Source organism: Hordeum vulgare, chromosome 3H, assembly GCF_904849725.1.
Source record: "Hordeum vulgare subsp. vulgare chromosome 3H, MorexV3_pseudomolecules_assembly, whole genome shotgun sequence".
Lineage (NCBI taxonomy): Eukaryota > Viridiplantae > Streptophyta > Magnoliopsida > Poales > Poaceae > Hordeum > Hordeum vulgare.
Window position 1 is genome coordinate 339,311,062 of NC_058520.1, and position 23,182 is coordinate 339,334,243.

At 44.9% G+C, this 23,182-nt stretch overlaps 1 protein-coding gene across 1 annotated transcript; it reads left to right on the forward strand.

The window, feature by feature from the left end:
• Window positions 1-847: 847 nt before the first annotated feature.
• Window positions 848-7,307, forward strand: LOC123443794 (single myb histone 2-like). Its single transcript, XM_045120325.1, has 6 exons — window positions 848-1,316; window positions 2,099-2,325; window positions 5,952-6,036; window positions 6,373-6,456; window positions 6,569-6,898; window positions 6,979-7,307. The coding sequence occupies exons 1-6, from the start codon at window positions 1,167-1,169 to the stop codon at window positions 6,994-6,996; spliced, it is 894 nt and encodes a 297-aa protein (XP_044976260.1). The 5' UTR covers window positions 848-1,166; the 3' UTR covers window positions 6,997-7,307.
• The last annotated feature ends 15,875 nt before the right edge of the window (window positions 7,308-23,182 follow it).

A 23,182-nucleotide genomic window follows, 5' to 3' on the forward strand; every position in this document is an offset into this window, starting at 1 on the left:
TTTCTCTGGTTGCCGAGTTCCCATGTCGCCTGCTCGGCCACCGTCTTCGCACGTCCACTTGTTAGATGCACATCATCGTTTACACATAGTGCTTCTAACACGAGCGAGAGTTAATATAAATAAGGCTGACCTTTGTGTTCTTGTAGAACTCAAGGTCGCTCCAACATGTCTCGTCGGGGCCGCGGCGAGGATCCATCATCTATGTACACATCACCGATCGACGATGTCATTACCACATGCCGGATGCCGCCCACCTCCACCGCGGTGTTGATCACGTTTCTCGTCCCGTTCACCGCCGGCTCGATCATTTTTTCCTGCATACATACACTGGCCATCGTACATTTTTTTACAGGCGTCGGCCACCGTACATTAGATTAAGAGCGATGTTGCAAAGACCGCACTCCAGTGAACCCGGTATACAAAAATAAAGGTATATACTTAAAAGCTTTAAAAAATATTAATTTTTTTGTACAAACACATATACATGGTAGTTAAGTGTGTAAAAAGTTTTATCAGATAATTCGACTGTTTGCATGCTACACAAAAAAGATAAATATTTGACCCAAACATAACAAAGTTAAAGCCCATTTTAATTTATGTACTTATCTTTTTTGTATACGCTATATAAGAGCATAAATGCTAATGGAAGCTTAGTTTTTACTCAGCTGTGTAACCATGGGATTCTTCTCCAACTATCGTGGGTACCACATAAACACAGATCAGCCGCTCGGACCAACAGCAACGAGCTCCAGACCTCCAGTACGCGACACCAATTATTTCCTATTCCCTTATTCTAAAAAAAATCCAATTTCCTAAAAAAATGGAGACACAGCAATTAATCCCCTTCCGTTTATAACCTCCAGCTCCAAAGCCTTGACGATGGCTGCCTCCCACCTCTCTTCCTCCTCCTCATCTCATGCCACCCTCGCCTAGAACCCCTCCGCCTCCCGATCTCCGGTGCAATCTTACGCCTACTCACCGCGCCCCGATCGCGTCCTGACCCTCGTACCATCGGATCTTCCGCCCAATTGCTGGACGAATCCATCGAATTGCCCCCATCAATAACACCGCTGCCCTAGAGGAGGGAAGGCAAGACGAGACCCTTGGGGGTTGGTTGTTGCGGGGGCGCGGTTTCTGGCCGCGCCGCGGTGCTCTAAGTGCGTGGGATGGGTGCGCCGAAGCAGAGGTGGACGTCGGAGGAGGAAGCCGCGCTCAAGGCCGGCGTTGCCAAGCACGGGCCGGGAAAGTGGCGGACCATCCTCCGCGACACGGACTTCAGCGCCGTCCTTCACCTCCGATCCAATGTTGACCTCAAGGTGGGTCGCGGAGACTATTGCCCCCCCCCCCCCCCCCCCCCCCTTTCCGATCGGATCGGCGCGGGCATGGTTGCTCTTTTGCGCCTGAAAATTGTGGCGACGGGTGTGGGCGATCGGTTGGGAAGAGCAGGAAATCTCGCCTCTATTTTGGTTGATGATTGTGGCTTTCGTACCAGATCGGGATTTAGGGGGTTCATGTTCATATTGGCTAACCAATTGGAAATGTTTCTCTGTGGGACAATTATCACGATATTGGACGGATCAGCAAGAGAAATCTCCCCTGTGCTCAACTGGTGCAGTGATGAACTGAAATGTATCTGAAGATACCATATATGCTATAAGTTGCCCCATTAATTCTTGATAGATACATTGTTCACCTTGGTCTCAGGATCCGACATTACTCTGGAAGTTTCTCCATTAGAACTTATTTCATAATATTTTTTATTCTAAGGAAAGTTAAGGATTGTTATCATGATGAAACGAGTTGGCTTTAAATTGTCTGACGTTTGTTTCATCTTCTGGTGTGGCTGATTTTGCTATATTGTTTGATAAATAGTACTTAGTTCTTTGAGATGCAACTGATGATTAAAATGGGTCAAATTTTATTGGTCTCATTAACTTTTGACTAAGAAACTAAGTTGCGTAGCAGTTTGAGTAAACAGTTGCAATGGTCATCTAGCTGCCTGTTGCCATAGTCTTGAGTTTCCAGGAACAAGTATGTGTCTTTATATCATTGAATGTGAAATGAAGCTTATTATGATTGGTCTGGTCCGATTGTGCAGGACAAGTGGCGCAACTTGAGTGTCACTGCTGGAGGATATGGCTCAAGAGAAAAGGCAAGAATGGCATTGAAACAAGGCAAGCGTGTTCCCAAGGTTAACACTGAACCAATGGACGTTGATGCAGATAATCTGGACAATGTTCATGATACAGTCATTGATTCAAAACCATTGGCAATGGTTGTTGAACCCAGCCAGCATGAATTCAGTTCAGAGAAGTCAGTTGCTAGGTTAGTGTATAAATATACTCGTTCCATACTAAATTTATTATTATCAATTGCGTATTTGTTTTGCCTTTTCAAAATGGTTCTATCAATGTAAATTGATAGCTGCTGACCCCTAGTCATTTAGGTTCATATAAGTTGATTGGAATGGAAATTCTATGCATACTATTTTTGAGTTGCTGACCTGTCACCTATCTTTGAGACAGCTAGTCCAGGGCTTCACATTTGAACACATGTAGAAAATTGAGATATATATTTAGATCACATGATTTTCTTGTGACAACTCGATTTAATGATATGATATTTTCTCTTGACTTGGTTAATTATGAAAAGGTCATAGTGTCCTATCATTACCAAATTTTGTACAAGAGTCAAAAGGCCTTACTCTATTAAATACGCAGAAGAGAGTTGCCTGGTTAATTAAAGTAAAATGAGATGAAAACCTGCATAACACACATAGCCATCGACAACAGGGCACTCTGTCTGGCCTTGTCACCAATGAAAAGATTTGACACACATTGTTGCGGAACCATCGTCGAGGTGGTCCAGGAAACATCACTCACATCACTCGTCACTCCTTGATCTTGTGATTTAAACTTCACTGCAAAAATGAAAAATAACCCTACCTTTTGCCGCCGAGCGAAGCCAATATTAGAAGCAAACCCACAACGCCATCCACGGACCGAAGCCACGTGCCCGTGCAATGCGAGGCTAACAATGCTAGTTGAGCAAGCACAAGAAGGGTCGATCATTGCTCACCGCTGTGCCAAACTTTGTGTCACTAACCGTGCCAAACTTTGGCCTTAGGACATGTTTTAGCATAGATGAGGCACCACCACCCTTACTATGCCAATGCAGCTACCATGCCACCGCACTGGCTTCCATGGAATCCCACAAGCTTTGGAGGTGGGCACTGTCATCGCCAGACCCTCAACCTGATGGACCAATTCTAGCTCCTGACATGCAGGCAAGGAGGGATGCAGCTAACACCCCAAGCCGCCATCTCTCGCCGCTAAAACTCTTGCCAGCCCTCTGTCTTGCTAGATGAGGCCACTGCGCTCTCGGTGCCAAGACTGAGGCTGAGGAGGCAAGGGAGCAGCTACCTGGAATTGGAGGAACCGAGGTCGTGCAGGCACTTGTGGCCAGTGGGCAGCTTCCACCAGCGGTGGCAGGGGAAGAAGGCGAGCCCCTAGTGCTGGCTAGGGTTCGCTCCCCTGAGTCGGCCCACTTGAGGGTTTAGGAGACAGGCGCGTGGGAGTTTCTGTTATTACCGGATTGATGACAACAGTATTAGAATGACCATCCATAAGAGAATCTAAATTGATGGCATGATTACAACCAGAGACCATGCAGATATGGAACCCATCTACATGGACATGTGAGATTTATTGCCTCTTAGTGCACCAGTTGGGCAGTGGGTTTTGTAAGTCCAGACATAAATTAATAAATTTTAACACTGGTTAAATAAGTACTGCTTCTGTTCACAAATATAAGATGTTTTGGATATTTCAATATGGGCTACATACGGAATGAAATGAGTGAACAAACACACTAAAACGTGTCTATGTACATCCGATTCAAAAAATAGTTACTACCTCTGATCCGTATTACTTGTTGCGCAAACGGATGTATCTAGACGTATTTCAGTGCTAGATACCCGTTTGTGCGACAAATAATATAGATTGGAGGGAGTAGAACATCTTATATTTGTGAACGGAGGGAGTAATATATACTTTTGGTAGCATAGCTACATATAACATGCCGTGCATGTAGTTCAATATATTTAGAAAAGCCATTTTTAGGGTAGCTTGATGTATTATTATGTGGTGGATGCATATTCTGTGCTATAGGCATTTAAAATATATTTTTCCTCTCTATCTATAATTGAGCTTTTAGTCAGGTGTACGGTAACTGTTCATTTGCTGGAAGTCTTATGCGTGAACCTCGCTTCACCATTTCCTGAAATAAATCCAGTTGGAAATTTGGAATGATGCATGGTTGACATAACCACGCGGCGGATCTAATGCGCCACACACAAAAAAACAAGGCAGTGCAGAAAGATTTACCCCCCCCCCCCCACCCCCACCCCCCCCACCCCCCAATTAAGAAACTCAGACAGTACTGTATATTTAACAACGCGCCGACAGTACTGTGTGCATTGTGCAATTCTCTACTATGTTTAAGTTGACTTGCTATGAAGAGTCAATATCTTTTCACAGCTGTAAAGTTCTTTGCATATTATTATGCCCCTGCAATTTTAGTGAAAAATGCCATCAGGACTTTCAATGCAGCTACATATGCCATTATAGCTACTTAAGCACATATACGGTCAAATACCGAACCCCTATTTCGTGTTGTCTGTTCCAAGGACACAAATGCCCCTGCCCCATCAGCTTGACCCAAATCGATGTGCCGCCCGCTTCTCTTCTCCCGCAGCTTCCCGCAGTTCGCACCCAGCAGCATGACCTGGTCCGCACTCCCACACGTTGACAACGTCGCCCATGTCGTCATGGGATGCCTCGGCATGGTGGGCTCAAATGCTGGCCACAATTCCCACTATGGCCCAATGTGTACCACGACACTCAGGTGGCGCCTGCAGCCAAGCCAACCAAGGCCGCTGCCGATCTCGAGCCTGACGTTGCCAAGCTCTCCCACGCTGGAGCCGCACGACGCCATGTGTTGCGCTCACATCACCGACTCATTGTTGGAGCTGTACCATGGCAAGCTCGCGCTCATGCGCTCTCTACTAAGATGGACTTCAGCGAGTTCTGCTTCGCATGTTTGGCGGAGCATGCAGTGACACACACCGCATGGTTTCATCGCCTGCATCTGAGGCGACAAGGAGAAATGTCGGTAGATGCTGCTGCCCTGTGAGCTATTCCAGCCGGAGTTGCGGGCCGTCGGGCACTGCCTGCTGGACCCGACCAACTCCGACGAGGCGAGGATGCAGGCTGCCTTGGCAGCACAGTGCCTCTACCTGAGGGCCATGGAGACCATGGAAGTGCGCGCGGTGCTGCCTGTAGGAGCCTCATCATGCTATCCCAGATGGTCGAGGAGCCCGACCCGAAGTTGTCCTTCTCCAATACTGTCGAGGTGAACATGGCGAGCCCGAAATCCATGGGGGCAAAATCCTCTGTGCGAAGAACTAAACGACCGTCACATCACAAGATTGGCGGAGTACTAGAAAGGAGGCCGGGAGGGCGGCGGCACCCGAAGATACCCAGTAGGGCGCCAGCGGCAGAAGAATGGAGAGATGGGGAGTTATTTAGGGATTTCTTTTCTTCTTTTGAGCTGATGAGGCATGGGCATTTGTTTGCATGAGAAAATATGGAACAAATACGGGCTCTATTATTTGATAATACTTGTTCTTAAGTGGCTATAGTGGCATCTATAGATGTACCTGGAAGGTCCTGTGATATTTTTCAGAAGATGGAAATTTGAGTGACATTTGTCCAGTACATGAAAATTGCAGTGGGATCTATTCAGTTAACCTTTTCTTAATTGATACTGAACTGAGGTAATGCTTCAAGTTGAGGAAACCATCCAGATATTGCTTATTAGCCATTGTTTACTTTATGTGAGTACCACCTCTGAGCATTCTTAACATTATTCTGAATTGTTTGGTCATATAGGCTTGATGATCTCATATTAGAAGCTATAAAGAAGCTTAAGGAGTCTTCGGGATCAAATAAAACGGCCATCGCTTCATACATTGAGGTAATTGTAGCCACTCCCTAATATCTTCCTTTATTTCCTCGATCGATACTACTCCCTCCGTCTCAAAATAAGTGTCTTAAGCTTAGTACAACTTTGTACTAGCTCTAGTACAAAGTTGAGACAGTTATTTTGAGACGGAGGGAGTATTTGCTTGAGTTTTGAGGTACACCAAATTTGTTCTGACAGTCAATATTTCCTTTCTTTGTTATTTGCTTTTATTGAAATGTTTATCTTGTTCTTCATGGGAATCCGTGGCATCTCTGTTGAATATGCACTGAAGCAATCTTCTTTAGTGATTTTGCAGATGACTCTAATAAGACTTATCTCTATATGTAGGAGCAATACTGGCCACCTACTGATTTTCAACGCTTACTATCTACAAAATTGAAGGCACTGGTTGCTACCGGAAAATTGACGAAGGTACTTTGTGTGTGCATGCACTTGTGCGTGAATATTTGGTCTATCATCTATTGAACTACAATAAAAACGCACATTTTAAGTTGCTTCTATTTTAATCATGGTTTTATTACAGGCCAACCAAAAATACAGGGTTGCACCAAGTTTAGTCTCGTTAGGTGGAAGGAGCACCAAGGTGCACTCAACCGAAGATGACAAACGAAATATTAGTTTTAGACAACTAACTAAGCCTCAAGTGGATGCTGAACTGGATATGATGACACACATGAATAAGGAAGAGGCAGCAGCATTTGCTGCCAAGGCAGTTGCTGAGGCAGAAGTTGCCAATGCGGAGGCTGAAGAAGCAGCAAGGGCTGCAGAAGCTGCAGAAGCTGAGGCTGAAGCTGCAAAGGCTTTTCTTGATGCTGTCATGTTGACTGTGCAAAACAAAAATGCTGCCTCTGCGGTAAATTGAGCATATTTTTGTTTTCAGAATATTCTCTACCAAATGCACATTCTATAACTTACTAAAATCATTAAATGCAGATTCTTCGAGCTTGCTGATCTTCTCTACTAGCTGTGCCATGCACATTTGCCTTCAGTCAGCAGAACTTTGTACGAGAAATTGGTTGTGTTGTGCCGCAAAGCTTTTGTCGATACATGAGTTTCTTGTATAGCCTTATAGATCAAAATGTTTCAGTGAAGGGGAGGGGTTTTCAACATCTTGCTGTTGGTCCTAAACCCTGGCTCATCCTTCAGATGATGTTATCTAGTAGCATCGTCTTAGATAAATATATCATGTAATTGGCGCTGTGTTGTGTTAGCCACTCAATGCCGCAATAACAGGAGCGAACAGGAAAGTAGTATTTTATTTTCGTCCTTTTTCTTCTCAACATGTGTTTATTTGTAATTAAACTCTAGCCCATTGCCCTTGGTTGAAGTGATGTCATGAAATAGGATTATAGTGAAAGAAGGGTCTATGGAAATTGCTGTGGCAAGATATTTCTTAGATATGTTAAGTTGATTACAGTGGATTTATTCTGCACTGCTTCATATCTGTTCCTCTGCAGCTCTTTTGAATGTTGTACCAATCGACTTGTCTAATGATGCTGTTACAAAGTGCAGTTATTTAAGTAGTTAACACGAGCTACCAGTGCACTGCTGCAGTTCCCCGGGAAGTCAGGAGTGGCTCAGGAGACCTTGTCTTTCTATATACTTCCCCGTTTCTAAATGCAAGTGTTTCTAGAGATTCTACTAGGACTACATATAAAGCAAAATAAGTGAATCTAAGTCTTTTAGAGATTTCATTAGGACTACATATAAAACAAAATGAGTGAATCTATACTTTAAAATATGTTTATATACTTCATATATAGTTCATAGTGTAATTCATAAAAATAGTTACATTTAGGAACGGAGGAAGTAGTTTGATATTTTAGAGCTACTAACAAATATGTCCGTGCCTTGCAACAGCAGAGATAATTCACGTGTTGGTGATGGAGTTTGAGTTGTCGATGTCGTTGGATTGTTGCATGATTGTCCTTTGTTTTAATCGTGTGTTGTAAGGTTTTTTGACCTAGTTTTCCTTATAAACATGATTACTTTGTTCTTTTTTTTCTCTCTTAATGAAAATCGGCAGTGCTCCTGCCTTGCACGCCAAAAAATAATAATTTTTGACGTGTTTACTTCCCGTCAGCATGGCCCAATAACATTTGAATTGTGTCCGTCCACCGTAAAGAGCCGCATAACGAAGTCTAGTAGAAATTTATCAGTAATACATTAAGAAGCATGCATACAATACTTTTGCTACGTTTTTGTATGACTAATCTGATCTTAAAGAACATAATTTTTTATTTTTTTGTACCAAAGCATTACTTGTAAGTTGAACTAATGTTTGAAATTTACACCAAGTCATGAGAAAAATCTCAATAAAAGGATTCTATAAAATGTATTTTAGGCCATCTCTTCTTACGCTTGAAGATTAATAAAAAATTGTCTCGTGCTCTTTATTCTCTCCTTTGTTTATTACTCTTATATGTCCACTAAAACTTATCTTTTATACTCCCTCCGATCAATATATACATACATACATATATATATATATATATGTGTGTGTGTATATATGTATATATATATAGGTAAAATGTTTAAGGCACCTAGGTGCCTGGGTACCTTGTTCAGGTCCAACCCGCTAATGCATTTAATTGGAAACATAATGCATTAGTGTTTCCTAATGCATTTGCATGCTTGGAGCATCTATAATTTATTTTCAAATTTATGTACCTGCTCTATTTGGAGGAGACTCCCACGCATGCAAAATCAAAATTCATCATACGCACACGTACATATTATTAGACGCGACACTAGTTATTACAATATACACTTGTACATGAAATTAGACCACGACACTAGTTGTTAGATATTATACTTAATACAAATATATGCGTTGATGATATGCCTAACAAAAATATACACACACATGAAGTATTATACCTAATAAATACACACACACATACCTCGGGTGTTATACGTAATGAAAAATAAATAGGTACCTAGGGCATTATATTTAATGAATATAGACAAACCCGTGGTGTTATGCCTAATGAAAAAATACACATACCGCAGGTGTTATACCTAGTAAAAAAATTCACATACCACAGGTGTTATACCTACTAAAAATATTGACATATTATTTGTACCTATTAAAAATACACATATAATTTTATCTATTAAAAATATACACATAACATATGTATTATATTTATTGAACATATTAACATACCCAACGTATTATACCAAATGAAAATATACACATATCCGAGTATTATACCTAGTTAAATATATACCTAAAGTAAATGTGGACTAAATACTATCTTGTAGATATCCAACGAATGTATATATATAGGGTATTGTATCTAATTAAAATATACATATACTAAAGATACCCATGTGTATGTGCTAGTACTTCAATAAAAGTACGCACGCATATAATTACAAATAGTTTTCTCTAGTACTAACAAATATCACGTACCTTCTATACATGAAACATGGAACCTTAATTATTGATTATTTTCTCTTATTATGTCTCAACATGGAACGTTGCCATACATGGTATGGAGGGCCATTATTATGGCATCCAATTAGTGATTATGTCATATTTTTCCATTAATGGTTTCTAAATAAATAATCCATTCGTTATGACAGGACGCATCTAAATGCAATCTAGTGGTGGAAAGACAAGAAGCCTGGGCACCTAGGTGCCCCAAACGGTCGTCCTATATATATATATATATAGCCCGTCTATTCTGCTAATACTAGAAGAATAATTATTCTGCACACAATTCCCAACTGCACGCTCAACGTTAGTGCACTACATCCTTATCAAACGAAATACTACAATGTCATCAGAAAAAACTGCACACGTTTTTTTGACACCGTTTAGGTCCCAGTTTTTAAACCGTTAGTCGAAATGAGGCATATAATATACCGTTGGATTTCTACGGAAAATCCCCAACTCTGTCATGTTGAACATTTGTCGCGATTCCTCGCGGTTTGAGGGCAGTTTCGAAAATGGTGAGTGCATGACGGGCTGCAGCGAGTGTAATTTCACGATTGTTTCTAAACCACTCGTTGGAATGAAGCAAATGATATGGCGTTGGAAAGATATTATCGAGACGCATCGTTTTCATGTAGATTACTCTCTCTATTTCCTTACGATTTGAGAATAATTTCAAATTTACTAAAAAACAGAATTCTATTTTTTTTTTGGGACTGTTTTTGCTGCAATTTTTAAACCGTTCCTCGGAATGAGGCGTATAATACGGCGTTAAAAATCTGTAGAATATGCGCAACTCTCATATGTTGAGATTACATACGGTTTTAAACGAATTTTAAAAACGTTGCCGCTGCCTATGAGTTGCAGCGAGCGTATTTTCGTAAATTTTTTCCAAACCGCTCGTCCGAACGAAGCAAATTATACGGTGTTGGAAAGATATCATCGAGACACATCTTTTTCATATAGACCACTCTCTCTAATTCCTTATGGTTTAAGAGCAAGTTTGGTTTTACCAAAATGCGGATGCTGTGTTTTTCGCGACATCAAAATCGACGCGTATACTGTATCGGATAGAAGAGCGCACTGCTTTTTGACAGAAAACCGCAATGCATGTTTCTTTTGTGAGCCATATTTTATTTACTTTATTTTAACATTTTATAAAAAATTTCTGCACTTCCATGTTAAGAGTAAGTGCATTTCGTGTTGGGAGTCAGAAAACCACGACACTATCGAAAATGAAGCACGTGAATTTCTGTTGTCTTTTTCATACTCATTATCTTTTAGACAGGTCGACAGGAACTACATAAGAGGGTAAACCACACTGCAATGTTGACAAAGAGTACTGCACGGGTTTATACAAAACCAACGAAGAGGGCACTGCACTTTCTGTGGTGCTGTTATTCTGCTAAGACCGACAGAGAGTACTGCACCAAGATGCACTCTGCACCGCACGAACACATCGAGCGAACTGCACGTGGGCTGGGTGGAGAGTGAGCTTATGAGCAACCATAATACGAAATTTCTCAACATGCACATACATTTTCTTACAAAGGCAACCGCACTGACGAAACCAAATTCCCACGTGCCACAGAACTGCACGCATTTAGTCCTCTCAGGTCCTGGAGTGCTGCTCACATGACCCAACTTACCTGCACACATCCGACATCAGACAGAGCACCGTGGACAATAGTGCACCCGGAGCAAGAACTTCGCTGCAAAATACATAGTTTTGAACACTTTTTATTCATTTTTCAGTACTCTTTTTCCGCACATGATCACATAGTGAGGTTCTTAAGGAATATAAAAATGCAAGAAAAGAAACTTTAAACTGCAAAAAAGGAGCCATGTGCATATTTTGCAACGAACCAATTTGCCATGAACTCCAATGAACTGAATGTCAGATATAACCGGCAGCAAAATCTGAAAAAATGGCTTCTAAACTAGATGGAGTGGTCGCCGCATTCGGATCAGGGGGAGCCACCGGCAATTGTCTGAAGAAGCTCACGTGAGCTTACTGCATGCCACGGCTTGCTGAACTGGCTGACGCCGTGCCATGAAACCTGACTCATTTTTTAATTCAACAGTAGAATACAAAACTAAATCGAGTGGCTTGATTTGTATATATAGGCCCTTGGGAATATTAGCAATTTAATAAAATTGGTTTTGACAATTTAGAAGACCAAATTTAAATGGCCCTTTTGGACCATTTACAATTTGTTTTGCAAGTATCAAAATGACAAAAAATAGAACATGGCTGAGAAGGATTTTAAAAACCCACACTGAGTATTAATAGGACTAGCAACGTTTGTAGGAAGGTGTTGGGCAAGAAATATTTCACCACATAACATAAAACTTGAATTAAAGAGAGAGTTGGAGGTAGTATTCAAAGAATTTGAAGCGGGGGGGGGGGGGGGGGGGGGGTGTTGGGGGGTGGGGGGGTGTAACAGCCCGAGACCGACGCTCCAAAAGATTCCCCTTTTATTCCGTTGCCGCCGTGTGATTAGATTATTTGGTGCATTCATCATCGCATCATGCGAATCATCCGCATTGCATCGACACTCCGTTGTCGTCAGTTTTCAAAACTTGCATCCATTATTAGTTGCCGGTTCTCTCTGTTTTGTCCTTCACCATTTTGAGACCAACCACACACGCACGCGCCCGTGACATCGTTAAAATCTTGTTTTGAAAGGTGTGTATAAAACCTTCTCGGATTGGATTGATACTTGGCGTGCGGTCTTGTTTTATTGTAGGTAGGCCGTGCGCCAAATTTCATCGTAATCGGAGGTCGTTTGATGCCCGAACCGTTATAGGTATAACGACACTATAACCGGTTAAATCGTCGGATGTTTTCGGTATTTAAATCTTGCCACGGGACAAAAACCCCTCTCTGTTCTGAGTCCAACCTATCTACACAGCCCAACAACCCACCTAGGCCCCTCCGCTTATGGACCGCTAGATCAAATCCGATGATCCGAAAACAGATGAATCCCACTAACCCTAGACCAAATACTACCTATTTAAGCAGTCCAATCCTAGATTTTAGGAGCCATGTCCCATCCCACCGATTTAGCTGCCGCCACCCACATTTGGTCTTCTCCTTGATTCCCCTCCCTCCCAATCCCGTGGAACCTCCTCGCCACACGTCTCCAGCCGCCGCCTTTGCCATGTTCCCAGGAGATCGCGAGCACCACCAGCATCACGAGCTCCGCGCAAAGCCCCTGCGCCCAAGGACCTCTCCGACCTCGACGTCGACCTCGCCTTCAACAGCCATCCCGTGCCCGAGCACCCGTCCATCTATCAATTCGCCACGAGCCAACTACCACCGCTTCCACCTCGCTCCTGGACACGTCCAGCCGCCCGCAGTTGAGTCGCCGCCGCCCCAAGCCCGCCGGCGTTCTCCTGCCATCGCTGTTTCCGCACGGTAGGAGGATCGCCTCACCCGCCCTGGATCCGGTGACCCCAAGCTCTGCTGAGGCCCTACCTTGCGCCAAAATAAGGATAGGATCGCATCTTGGGCGTTGCAAGTTGGTATTAGAGTAGTACTGACCTAGGAGCCCCCTTGATTGATCGAACTTGGACGAGTTGAGTCTAGTAAAAAATTGCTTTGAGTCTAGTTAGATATCGGAGAGTAGGATTCTTTTTTCTTCTCTTCTTTTCTCTGGTTAGGAATCTTGAAGTAATAATTTTAATTCTACTCCTCTTCGCACTCAAAAAAAATTTAGGATCACGCGGGTATTTTGGAATCTATATGATGTCGATGTGACGGAGTTCTGTCTTGGTGCCTCCTATCTGACTTGATTTCTTCCTGGGAGTTGAGCTCCAGGGGATTCTTGAGCACATCATTATCATTTCGATTTCTTAGTATCTTAGGATGGAGGATGTTCGAAATTGATTCAATACTAGTAGTGGCGAGAGGAGTCCGGCATCCCTAGTACTGGTGTTGAGCGTCTGGATGTACTTCCATACTTGGTATCGTTGTGATCATGAGGGTCTAAGATAGATGAGTTTCCAAGATCTCTCATTATGTGTTGACGTAAGTGATACACTGGACGGGTAGTGTTATTGCTAGGAGTTGAGTGGTGGATTTTACTCCTTGTATCCATGGGCCCGATTGCATGACGAGAAAATTTCGGGAGTTCTTAGGCGGGAATTCAAGTAGTAACCTATATGAAAATCTTCCAACAAATGCATGCTGTGAAGTTGGGGTTCGACATCTAGTGGATTCGTTTGTTCACGGTCTTCCTTTCAGAGGGTAGTCTTGATATATGTCATCAGTATGCTTCGACAAGCCGTGTAGTTCGCTACGCCTAGGGAGCATATTTGAGCGTCATTTCAATATGAAAATCCAATCTACGATCGAGCCCGTGCAAACCTTACCACGAAAATATTGAGTGAAATCTCTGTCATGAATTCGTTCTCACTTGTTCCATAAGCCTCATTCTTTGTTTTGTTGGAGTATGGTAATTCGACTTGCTTCGATGTAAAGTGGTGAATTCATACCTTTCCGAGAGGTGTTCTCATATTTGTATGGGAGTGCTAATTCTTTTGCTCAATCAAATTGTGTCATCAATTCTTTTCAATCGGAGGTTGTGTCTTCTTTCATGTTGTTTCCTTTCTTATCAATTTAGTTGGTTTGTTGTGAATCTTGTCAAGATCTTTCCATCTTATCAAATTTTTGCCTCTCTTTCCTACCGAAGTGCTGCCGAAATTTATTTTGGATTCTTTCTTGTTTCTCATATCATTCTTCATCTCTTTGCAACCTTCAAGGACCGTTGGTTTCAATCGTTTGTCACAGAAGCAACTAGTTTTACCTATTGCTCTTTCTCCTCCTCTTCCCCTTTCCTTCTTAGATCTCGGGTCGAGATCTCTTGTTAGTGTAGGAGAGTTGTAACAGCCTGAGACCGACGCTCTAGAAGATTCCCCTTTTATTCCATTGCCGCCCTGTGATTAGATTGTTTGACGCATTCGTCATCGCATCATGCCCATCATCTGCATTGCATCGACACTCCCTTGCTGTCAGTTTTCAAAACTTGCATCCGTTATTAGTTGTCGGTTCTCTCCGCTTTGTCATTTACCGTTTTGAGACCAACCACACACGCACGCGCCGGCAACATCGTTAAAATATTGTTTTTTAAAGGTGTGTATAAAACCTTCTTGGATTGGGTTGAAACTTGGCGTGCGGTCTTGTTTTATTGTAGGTAGGCCGCCTGCCAAATTTCGTCGTAATTGGAGGTCGTTGGATGCCCGAAACGTTATAAGTATAACGACACTATAGCCGGTTAAATTGTCAGATGTTTTCGGTATTTAAATCTTGCCACGAGCCACAAACCCCTCTCTCTTCTGAGCCCAACGTACCTACACAACCCAACAACCCACTAGCCCCTCCACTTCTCGACCACCCGATCAAATCCGATGGTCCGAAAAACAGATGAATCCCACTAACCCTAGACCAAAGCCTACATATTTAAGCAGTCCAATCCTAGATTTTAGGAGCCATGTCCCATCCCACCGATTCAGCCGCCGCCACCCACATATGGCATCCTCCTTGATTTCCCCTCCTTCACAATCCTGTAGAACCTCCTCGCCACACGTATCTAGCCACCACCCTCGGCCATGCTCGTAGGAGACCGCGGGCAGCAGCAGCAGCAGCTCCGTGCGAAGCCCGTGCGCCCAAGGACCTCCCCGACCTCAACCTCGACCTCGCCCACAGCAACCATACCGTACCCATCACCTATCCATCCATCAATTCACCGTGAGCCAACCATGCCGGGACCCCGATCCTATGCCATAGTAATCCAGCATGTAACACACAACATCACTTTGCGGTCTCACACACGGTTAATCCCATGGCTGCCACCTTACCTTGGTCGGGATCGTTTGCCTGTTTTGACTCATGTATGCAAATGTGTCGCTAGCAATCCAATGTCAAAGAACCCGGGTCGACATAAACTAGCTATAAACCCAAGTGGCACATCCATACAGAAACATGCATACATAACCTAGCAAAGCAGGTGTCGGTCATCAACGTATGTAGACGAGTCGTAGCAAGCTACAAGGACTCCATTACACCGCGAGACATTTCCCCGAAGGGACAGACACAACAACAAAGAAGGATACATGCTGGTCAACCAACGTGTCCGGAGCAGTAGCAAGCTACCAGGTTTCAGTAGAGTCACAAAGGGGCATGTCTTTATAAAGAGTACTACTAAAGGCGCACAACTAGGTGTCAAACCCCATACATATCACAACACATCACACATACGCATGACATACTCAATATGCATAGATACAACAATGGCATCACAACATAACAATACAACATCGCAACATTTCTTTAGAAGGCTCGGAAGAGCCTTGCATAATAAGTTCATACAGGTAGGGGTCACATGACCTGACACTCAAGTCATACACACAAAGTCATACAAGCCATGCAGAAGCATTAAAGTTGTATGAGTACAAACAGATGAAAGGGAAAGGCATAAAGCCAGACTATCTACATATCCCTTCCGAAGGGCCAGGTCATAGCTGGGATACCAGCTACTCGTCATCATCGATGTCTAGATAGAACCCACCAGATGGTTCGTGGGTATCTTCTACAACAGTTATTAAGAAAACATGAGTACGAAAGTACTCATGAAGACTTTAAATTAGATCTATCTACTCATGCACAAGTATCAACAAGGGGTTGTGGGGTTTCATGCAGCAAGCCAGCTTTGACTTTTGGTTAATCTATACTACGACTACAACTATTTGAACAAGTTTTGATAAGTCGTACACGAGTCCAATATCTCGACAACAATACACTATCATGGATTCTTTCCCGTCTCCCTACGAGAATGCCATCCATGATACTCACACTTATCTTGATACTTTTATGAGTATCCATCAAAGTTATCTATGAACAACATATGTTTCCAAGTAGTCCATATCTACGGACGCGACTATTCGAATAGATCATAACCTTGCGGGGGTGTATTTCTTTTCACACGCTCTCACCACTTATCGCCATGTGCACTTCACGCACCTTGGCAACCTTAAAGCGGAAGCCCAGCGAGGGAGTATGTGACATCCTCAACTTTTGCTACAGTGTTGTATGTAATTAAGCTATAGTGATCCCACACTAATGATGCCACGTCACCGTGATTTCTACAGTTAATCTCGTGATAGTTTGAAACCGAGTCAAACTAAAAAATAAAGTCAAAGGATGAAAGTTTTTGAATGCAAAAATAAAAATGTCGGCTGAGTTACAAATATTCCCTAATAATTTATAAAGTTGAATCGGGCATTTTTGAAATTAATTTAAAGACTCTAAATAAATAAAACAGAAACCATATAAAAAAAGTTAATAAAATTAAAAAAGAAAAAAAGAAAAAGGAAACACCACTCACCCCTGCTGGGCCGGCCCCCAGCCAGCCCATAACCCCGTCCCATCCACGAGGGGATATTTAACCCCCGTGGGAACCCTAGACCCAAACCCCACTCCCCACTCCCACCCCTGCCGCGAGAACCAGCCATGAGGGGCTGGTTCCCTCGCCCCACGCTCGCGCTCACGTCGCCCTCCCCGGATCGGCCCCCGAATCACCCCACACCTCGCTCTCTCCTCCCCTGGTTTGATCCCCGGACCGAAGCCCCCTCTCCTCCAGCTCCTTTCCCCTGGTATGCTCGCCAGCCACCGACGCTCGTCGGCGCTCCCCTCGCCGGCCAGCACCGAGCCGCCCTGCCTCCACCGGACCGCCCGGCCTCGCCGATCCCCACTCTGCCCGAGACCAACGCCAGCCACCACCACCGCCGGCTCCCTCCCTCGTCCACGCCTCCAGCACCGGTAGCCACCCCCATCGTCCGTGTGCCTCTCCTCGCCAGGCCCCCTCCTCCACCGGCCGAGCTCGCTGGCGCCAGGAGCTCCCCCGCCAACCACGTCGCCCGCCAGATCCACCTCGAAGATGCGCCCTCGCCCCGCTTCACCTCCCGGCGACCCTGCACCGACCCCGATGCCCTCCACCGCAGTACCGCCCCGGTGCCGCATCACCACCTCCTCGGCCGCACCGTCGCCGGATCCTCCCTCATCGCCGCCCTCCACTGAGCCCACTTTTGCACCCCTACCAGCTCAACATGAGCCTCATTTCCTCTCTCTCTCTCTCTACCACCGCGTAGCTCGTCGCCGGCACCGTTCCGGCGACCAAACGCCCCCGCGCCTCCCTGGACCGAGCCTGTGGCTTGTATGCCCTTACGCCTTGTCGACCCTCCCCTCCTCGCGTCGCCCTAGCGCCCCTGGCCCCTAGCCCCTAGACAGCCCCAAACCAAGCTGATTAGTGGGTGGAATTAACCTCCCCCTCACTAACCCCTTTTTTGTGTGTGTGACATGGGCCCCAGGAACACCCCCTCTAAACTGTTAAATACATAAATTATATATATATATATGTTTTAATAATAATAACAAAAAAGTAAATAAAAAATTAGTTATATTAATTAATTAAATGGATGATTAAGTATTAATTAGAATAGTTAATTACTCTATTAATTAGTTAGTAATGTTTTTAGATCAAATAGAAAAATTAATTAAAGGCTGTTAATTAATTCTGCTAATTAAATTATCCTAACAGAGTATAACACGTGGGTCCCCCACTAAATTAATCTAATTAATTAATAATTAACCCTTATTAAAATTGTGTCTATGACACATGGGACCCACTCGTCAGAGTTGAGGAGTCAACTGCTGATGTCAGCATGGCATCATGCTGACGTCATAATTAGTTTATGAATTTAATTAAATCTCTTAATTCCGAAATATTGAATATAACTTTAAAAATTAATATAAAATAAAACCGTAACTCACATGAAAATAATTTCAACATGAAAGTTGATGAGTAGAACGAGACGAACCCGGATACGTTATCCGTTCGTGTGTCACGCGTCTCTAGCATAGCAAACGTGGAACTTTTCCACCGTTTTCATCTGACCGGTTGTAGCCAGAGACCTGGGAAATATCATTTGATATTTTCCCGACCCGTCTATGACGGATGTTACTGCGTTAGCTCATGCCTAGACCTGCATATTGCCATGTCATGCTTAGTGTTGCACGTGTTGTTGTTATTTATTGTTTCTCCCCCTCTTCTTACCGGTAGGCCCTGAGAATGACGTTGCTGCCGGGTACGTCTACCCTCCCGACGACCAGCCCTTTGGCGCAGAGCAACAAGGCAAGCAAACCCCCTTGATCATCCCTATATCGCCTATGTCTTTCCTCCTCCTGCTTGCATTAGAATTTTGCTACTGTTGTAGTTAGCTCCTATATCTGATGCATAGCCTAATTTTGATGAACTCCTACTTTCAATATTGCACCTTAAAACTGTTTAGAATAGGTGGAGCAGTCATCCCCTCTGACCCCTTAGTCCAGTTGCCCCGCTTTGTCATCAAGTCTCGATCCCTGATCGACGAGCCAGAACCGACACAACACTTACACCCCCCTTGGTTGTGCGGCGCTACAGAGCTACTATCGGATACCGAGGGTGACACCTCACGAAGTACTCCAGATGATATCTCTGTAGTACAACTAGTTGTTCGTGGTTATCAAGGGCGATTCCTCCTTCACCACTCCTGACGATGTCTCTGTCGTACAACCCCTCAAGTGTGGGACCCTCGAGGGTGATTCCTCTAAGTCCACCTTGATGGTTACATCATGCTGGATCCAATAAGGGTGATGCTTCGGACCCCCCTGATGTTACAACCACACAGTTACTTGACCATGATACTGGGATCTTTGATGAATAGATGTTAGGCGGGTGGTTTCCCACCTGGATGTGTCCGTGACTTAATTAAAATGTTAATGGATTTGGGTTTTTGATCTGGGTTGGTATTCGCACTAACCGGCTACGCGGGAGAAGTTATGGGTACTCGGCGTCGTGGTATCAGCCGAAGCTCTTCAGACGTCAGCAATGGAGCGGCACGCGCCCGAGTTGTCCCAAGATGCTCGCGCTTGTATTAAGGGGTGCTAGGACTGACATAGGCCGCCCTTGCATCGTGCAGGAGCGTTGAGGGCAAGTGGGCCCACGACCCCTTTGTGCTTAGGATTTAGACCGAAGGGATGGCCTCTTTGTTCATCTTAGGTGGGGCTTCGACGTGTCAATATTCCGAGGACGGGCATGACCCAGAAAAGTGTGTCCGGCCAGAGTGTTATCGAGCGTGACGGGAAATTTGGTGCACCCCTGCAGGGATGAAAATTAACTATTCAGATAGCCGTGTCCATGGTTACAAGTCGACTTGGAGTTGTGCCCTGATCTTATACAACTACAACGGTTACTTAACTGGAATTAGTTGCCCCGGGATTGCTTCCTCATAGGGAGTCGAGGGAGGATCTATGGGCGTGACCTCATATTAATATTGCTGCAACAATATGACTATTAATTGTGTTATCCTGTTCTACTCTCGTCTATTGCTGCAAGACCCTGAAGGTGCTAGTCTTCGATAGGACTAGGCCTTCTCTCTCTATTCTTGCATTGCTGCAGTCAGTCCACATATAAACCCCCTTCCTTTGATACTGTGGCATACTTAGCATAGTTCTGATGTCAGTCTTGCAAGTACTTTGGATGAGTAATCACCGTTGCTTTGCTCTCCCTTTGTCCCCTTAATCCGTTGCTGCGACCAGACGATGGAGCCCAGGAGATGGAGTATCCTGCCATTGACGACTGCTACCCCGACGGTGCCTACTACTACGTGGAGGCCGCTGAAGACCAGGAGTAGTTAGGAGGTTCCCAGGAAGGAGGCCTCGCCTCGTTCGATCGTGTATCTTTTGTGCTAGCCTTTTCTATGGCACCCCATGTTTAATGTATGTACTCAGATATTGTTGCTTCCACTGACTCGTGTGTTTATCGAGCTTTTGCATTCTAGATCTCGACGCCCCTGGCTTGTAATATGAAGCTTGTATGTTTTATTTGTGTCTAGAGTTGTGTTGTGATATCTTCCCGTGAGTCCTTGAGTTTGATCGTACGCATTTGCATGTATGATTAGCGTACGATTAAATTGAGGGCGTCACAAGTTGGTATCAGAGCCGACTGCCTGCAGGGAGCCCCCTTTCCAACTCCTTGGCCGAAGTTGAGTCTAGTGTTTGAAAAATTTACTAACTTTGATGTTGTGGCTTACGGGCCCACATCTTAATTGGGTGCTATTAGTATCTTGTACTCCTTTTCTATACTCTGGGTTCTACTCTCTCTTCTCTTTCGGGTTGAAGAATTTACTAACTCTAACATTAGGTTCTCGTAATCACATCGACATGGAGGGGTGGACAATCTACTCTTGTTCTTCTGAAAATATATTACACACACTGTCATTTGACGTTGTGAATCTTTCTTTTCAGACGTGTCCCGCAAGACAACACGTGCGCCTGACACTGGCCAATGAGACGACTGGGTTCCTGGCCATTTTGGTCGACCTCTTGACCATGCTGGGATATCGCTGCTACCCCAAGTACACTGTGTACGAGGACTTTCGCGAGTTCAACCAATATTAGTTCTAGGCTGTGGTTCGCATCTTCGATCAGATGGGAAACTCCACCCGCGAGTGCCACGTCTTGTGCGGTATTGGATTGTCGATCGAGATGGTCGTCCATGATGCGACCTATATCGCTATCACTCGTCTCCGTGGAGCGTACCCTCACCTGGAGGAGAGTTCTTTCAGATACATCCCGTATGTTCCTGCTGGAGATGAGACTGGGTCTGATCTCACTGCCTACACTGCTCGCGTTCGGGAGCGCAACGACCGGTCCTACGTCGCTGTCTGCGCCCCCTACGTGACGCATCACTACGACTCATGGGTTCTAGTGTAGTACACTAAGGCATTGGATCGCGCTTTTTGAGCTCTGACTGTGGAGCTGTACGCTACGCGTGCTTGTCTTTATGACGCGTTGACAGAGCTGCAGCCAACAGTCCACCCGAGGGTCCACCCTGCGCACATACTCGAGCCGAGCAGGACGGAGCTACCACCAGGTCTTGAGTGGACTGATGTTGGGGGTAGTACCCCTGCACTTGGACCTCTGCTCCCCGACTGGATGCGGTACCCTCACCAGAGTCACCACAGAACGCAGGGTCCTGTTCCTACCTTCTATCACCACCAGTTACCCTGATTTGTTCGTTCTGTCCGACGTTGATGTAGCCTTATCGTGATGTCTCGTTGTGGTACTCTTCACCGCGTGCCTGCGTGCCGCCTAGTGAGTCCAGGTTATCGTCTAATGCGTCCAGGTTATCGCCAAATTTTGAATTTGTAATAGATGGTCTGTAATCGAACTTATGTATGGGTGTGTATGTCGACCTCAACTACTATGAAGTATCTATCGCATTTCCCTTTTGTCATGCTTGATTAATTCATGAATGTGTGTGATGCCTTTGCAATTACTTTAAGCTAAACTACGTGTGTTAAATATTTAGCAGGATGGTTAGACCAGCTGGCTGCCCACGTGGCCCCGCCAACGATGCCCTACCACCGCCTCCTGAATATATGGCGGGCATGATCCAACAGTTTGAACTGAACCGCCAGTTTATGCAAGGGCTCATGGATCAGTTCCAAAGGCCGAACATGAATCAGCAGCAAGGCGTGACACTTCAAGACTTCTGCCGCCTCAACCCTGCGATCTATCGCAGCTCAACTCAGCCTCTTGATGCTGATGACTAGCTCCGTGACATTGCTTATGAGCTGGAGTCTGCCAATGTGCCCCTGGCGAGCTATGTCAACTTTGCCGCCTACTTCCTGAAGGGTCCCGCTGCTCAATGGTGGGACAGGCACAGTCACTCTCAGCCCGTTGGAACTATCATCACTTGGATGGAGTTCAAGGCTGCCTTTCGTGCTCACTACATTCCTCAAGGAATCATGGACCGAAAGAAGCCAGAGTTCCGCAACCTTGTCCAGGGAAACAAGACCGTGGATGCTTATCAGCGGGAATTTCTGGACTTATCTCGATATGCTGAAGAAGACATTGCAACTGATGCATGCAGACAGGAGAAATTCCATGAGGGCCTCCACCCTAATATTAAGCTGGCGCTCCTTGTTCAGGACTATGCTGATTTCGCCACCCTCGTGAACAAGGCTATTCAGGTTGAGACTGGTGTGCAAGAATACAAGGATAGAAGCAAGCGCAATCATGACATGGGCTCATCTTCGGGCTCATCTGCATAGAAGCGGAAGATCTGGATTCCCAACAACATGTACTATGCACCTGCTCCTGCTCCGAGGTCGTCCTATGTTCCTCCTCGCGTGCCTCCTCCACCACCTAGGCAGTCGAGGCTTCCAGCTCCACCGCCCCGAGTTCCTCCTTCCCGTCCTGAGGACGGGCTGTGCTTCAAGTGTGGCCGTCCAGGTCACCGTGCTAGAGACTGCACGTAGAATCCGAATCAGCCGGCACTTCCTTCAACTGGCAGTGGCAACAACCAGAACCGCAACAACAATGCCAAGCCTGCTTATGTTCGTGGTCAGGCCAACAACATTGATATGGGTCAAGCTCAAGACCAGCCTGCTATCGTCATGGGTACACTTCTCGTTAACTCAGTACGTGCTTATGTATTGTTTGATACAGGAGCATCACATTCCTTCATGTCAGAAAATTTTGCATTCATGCATGGAATTAAGTACGAAGAGATGAACATCCCGATAGTGGTAAACACCCCCGTGGGCCAATGCCGACCCTCCATGGTCTGCCCCAATGTCCCCGTGAAA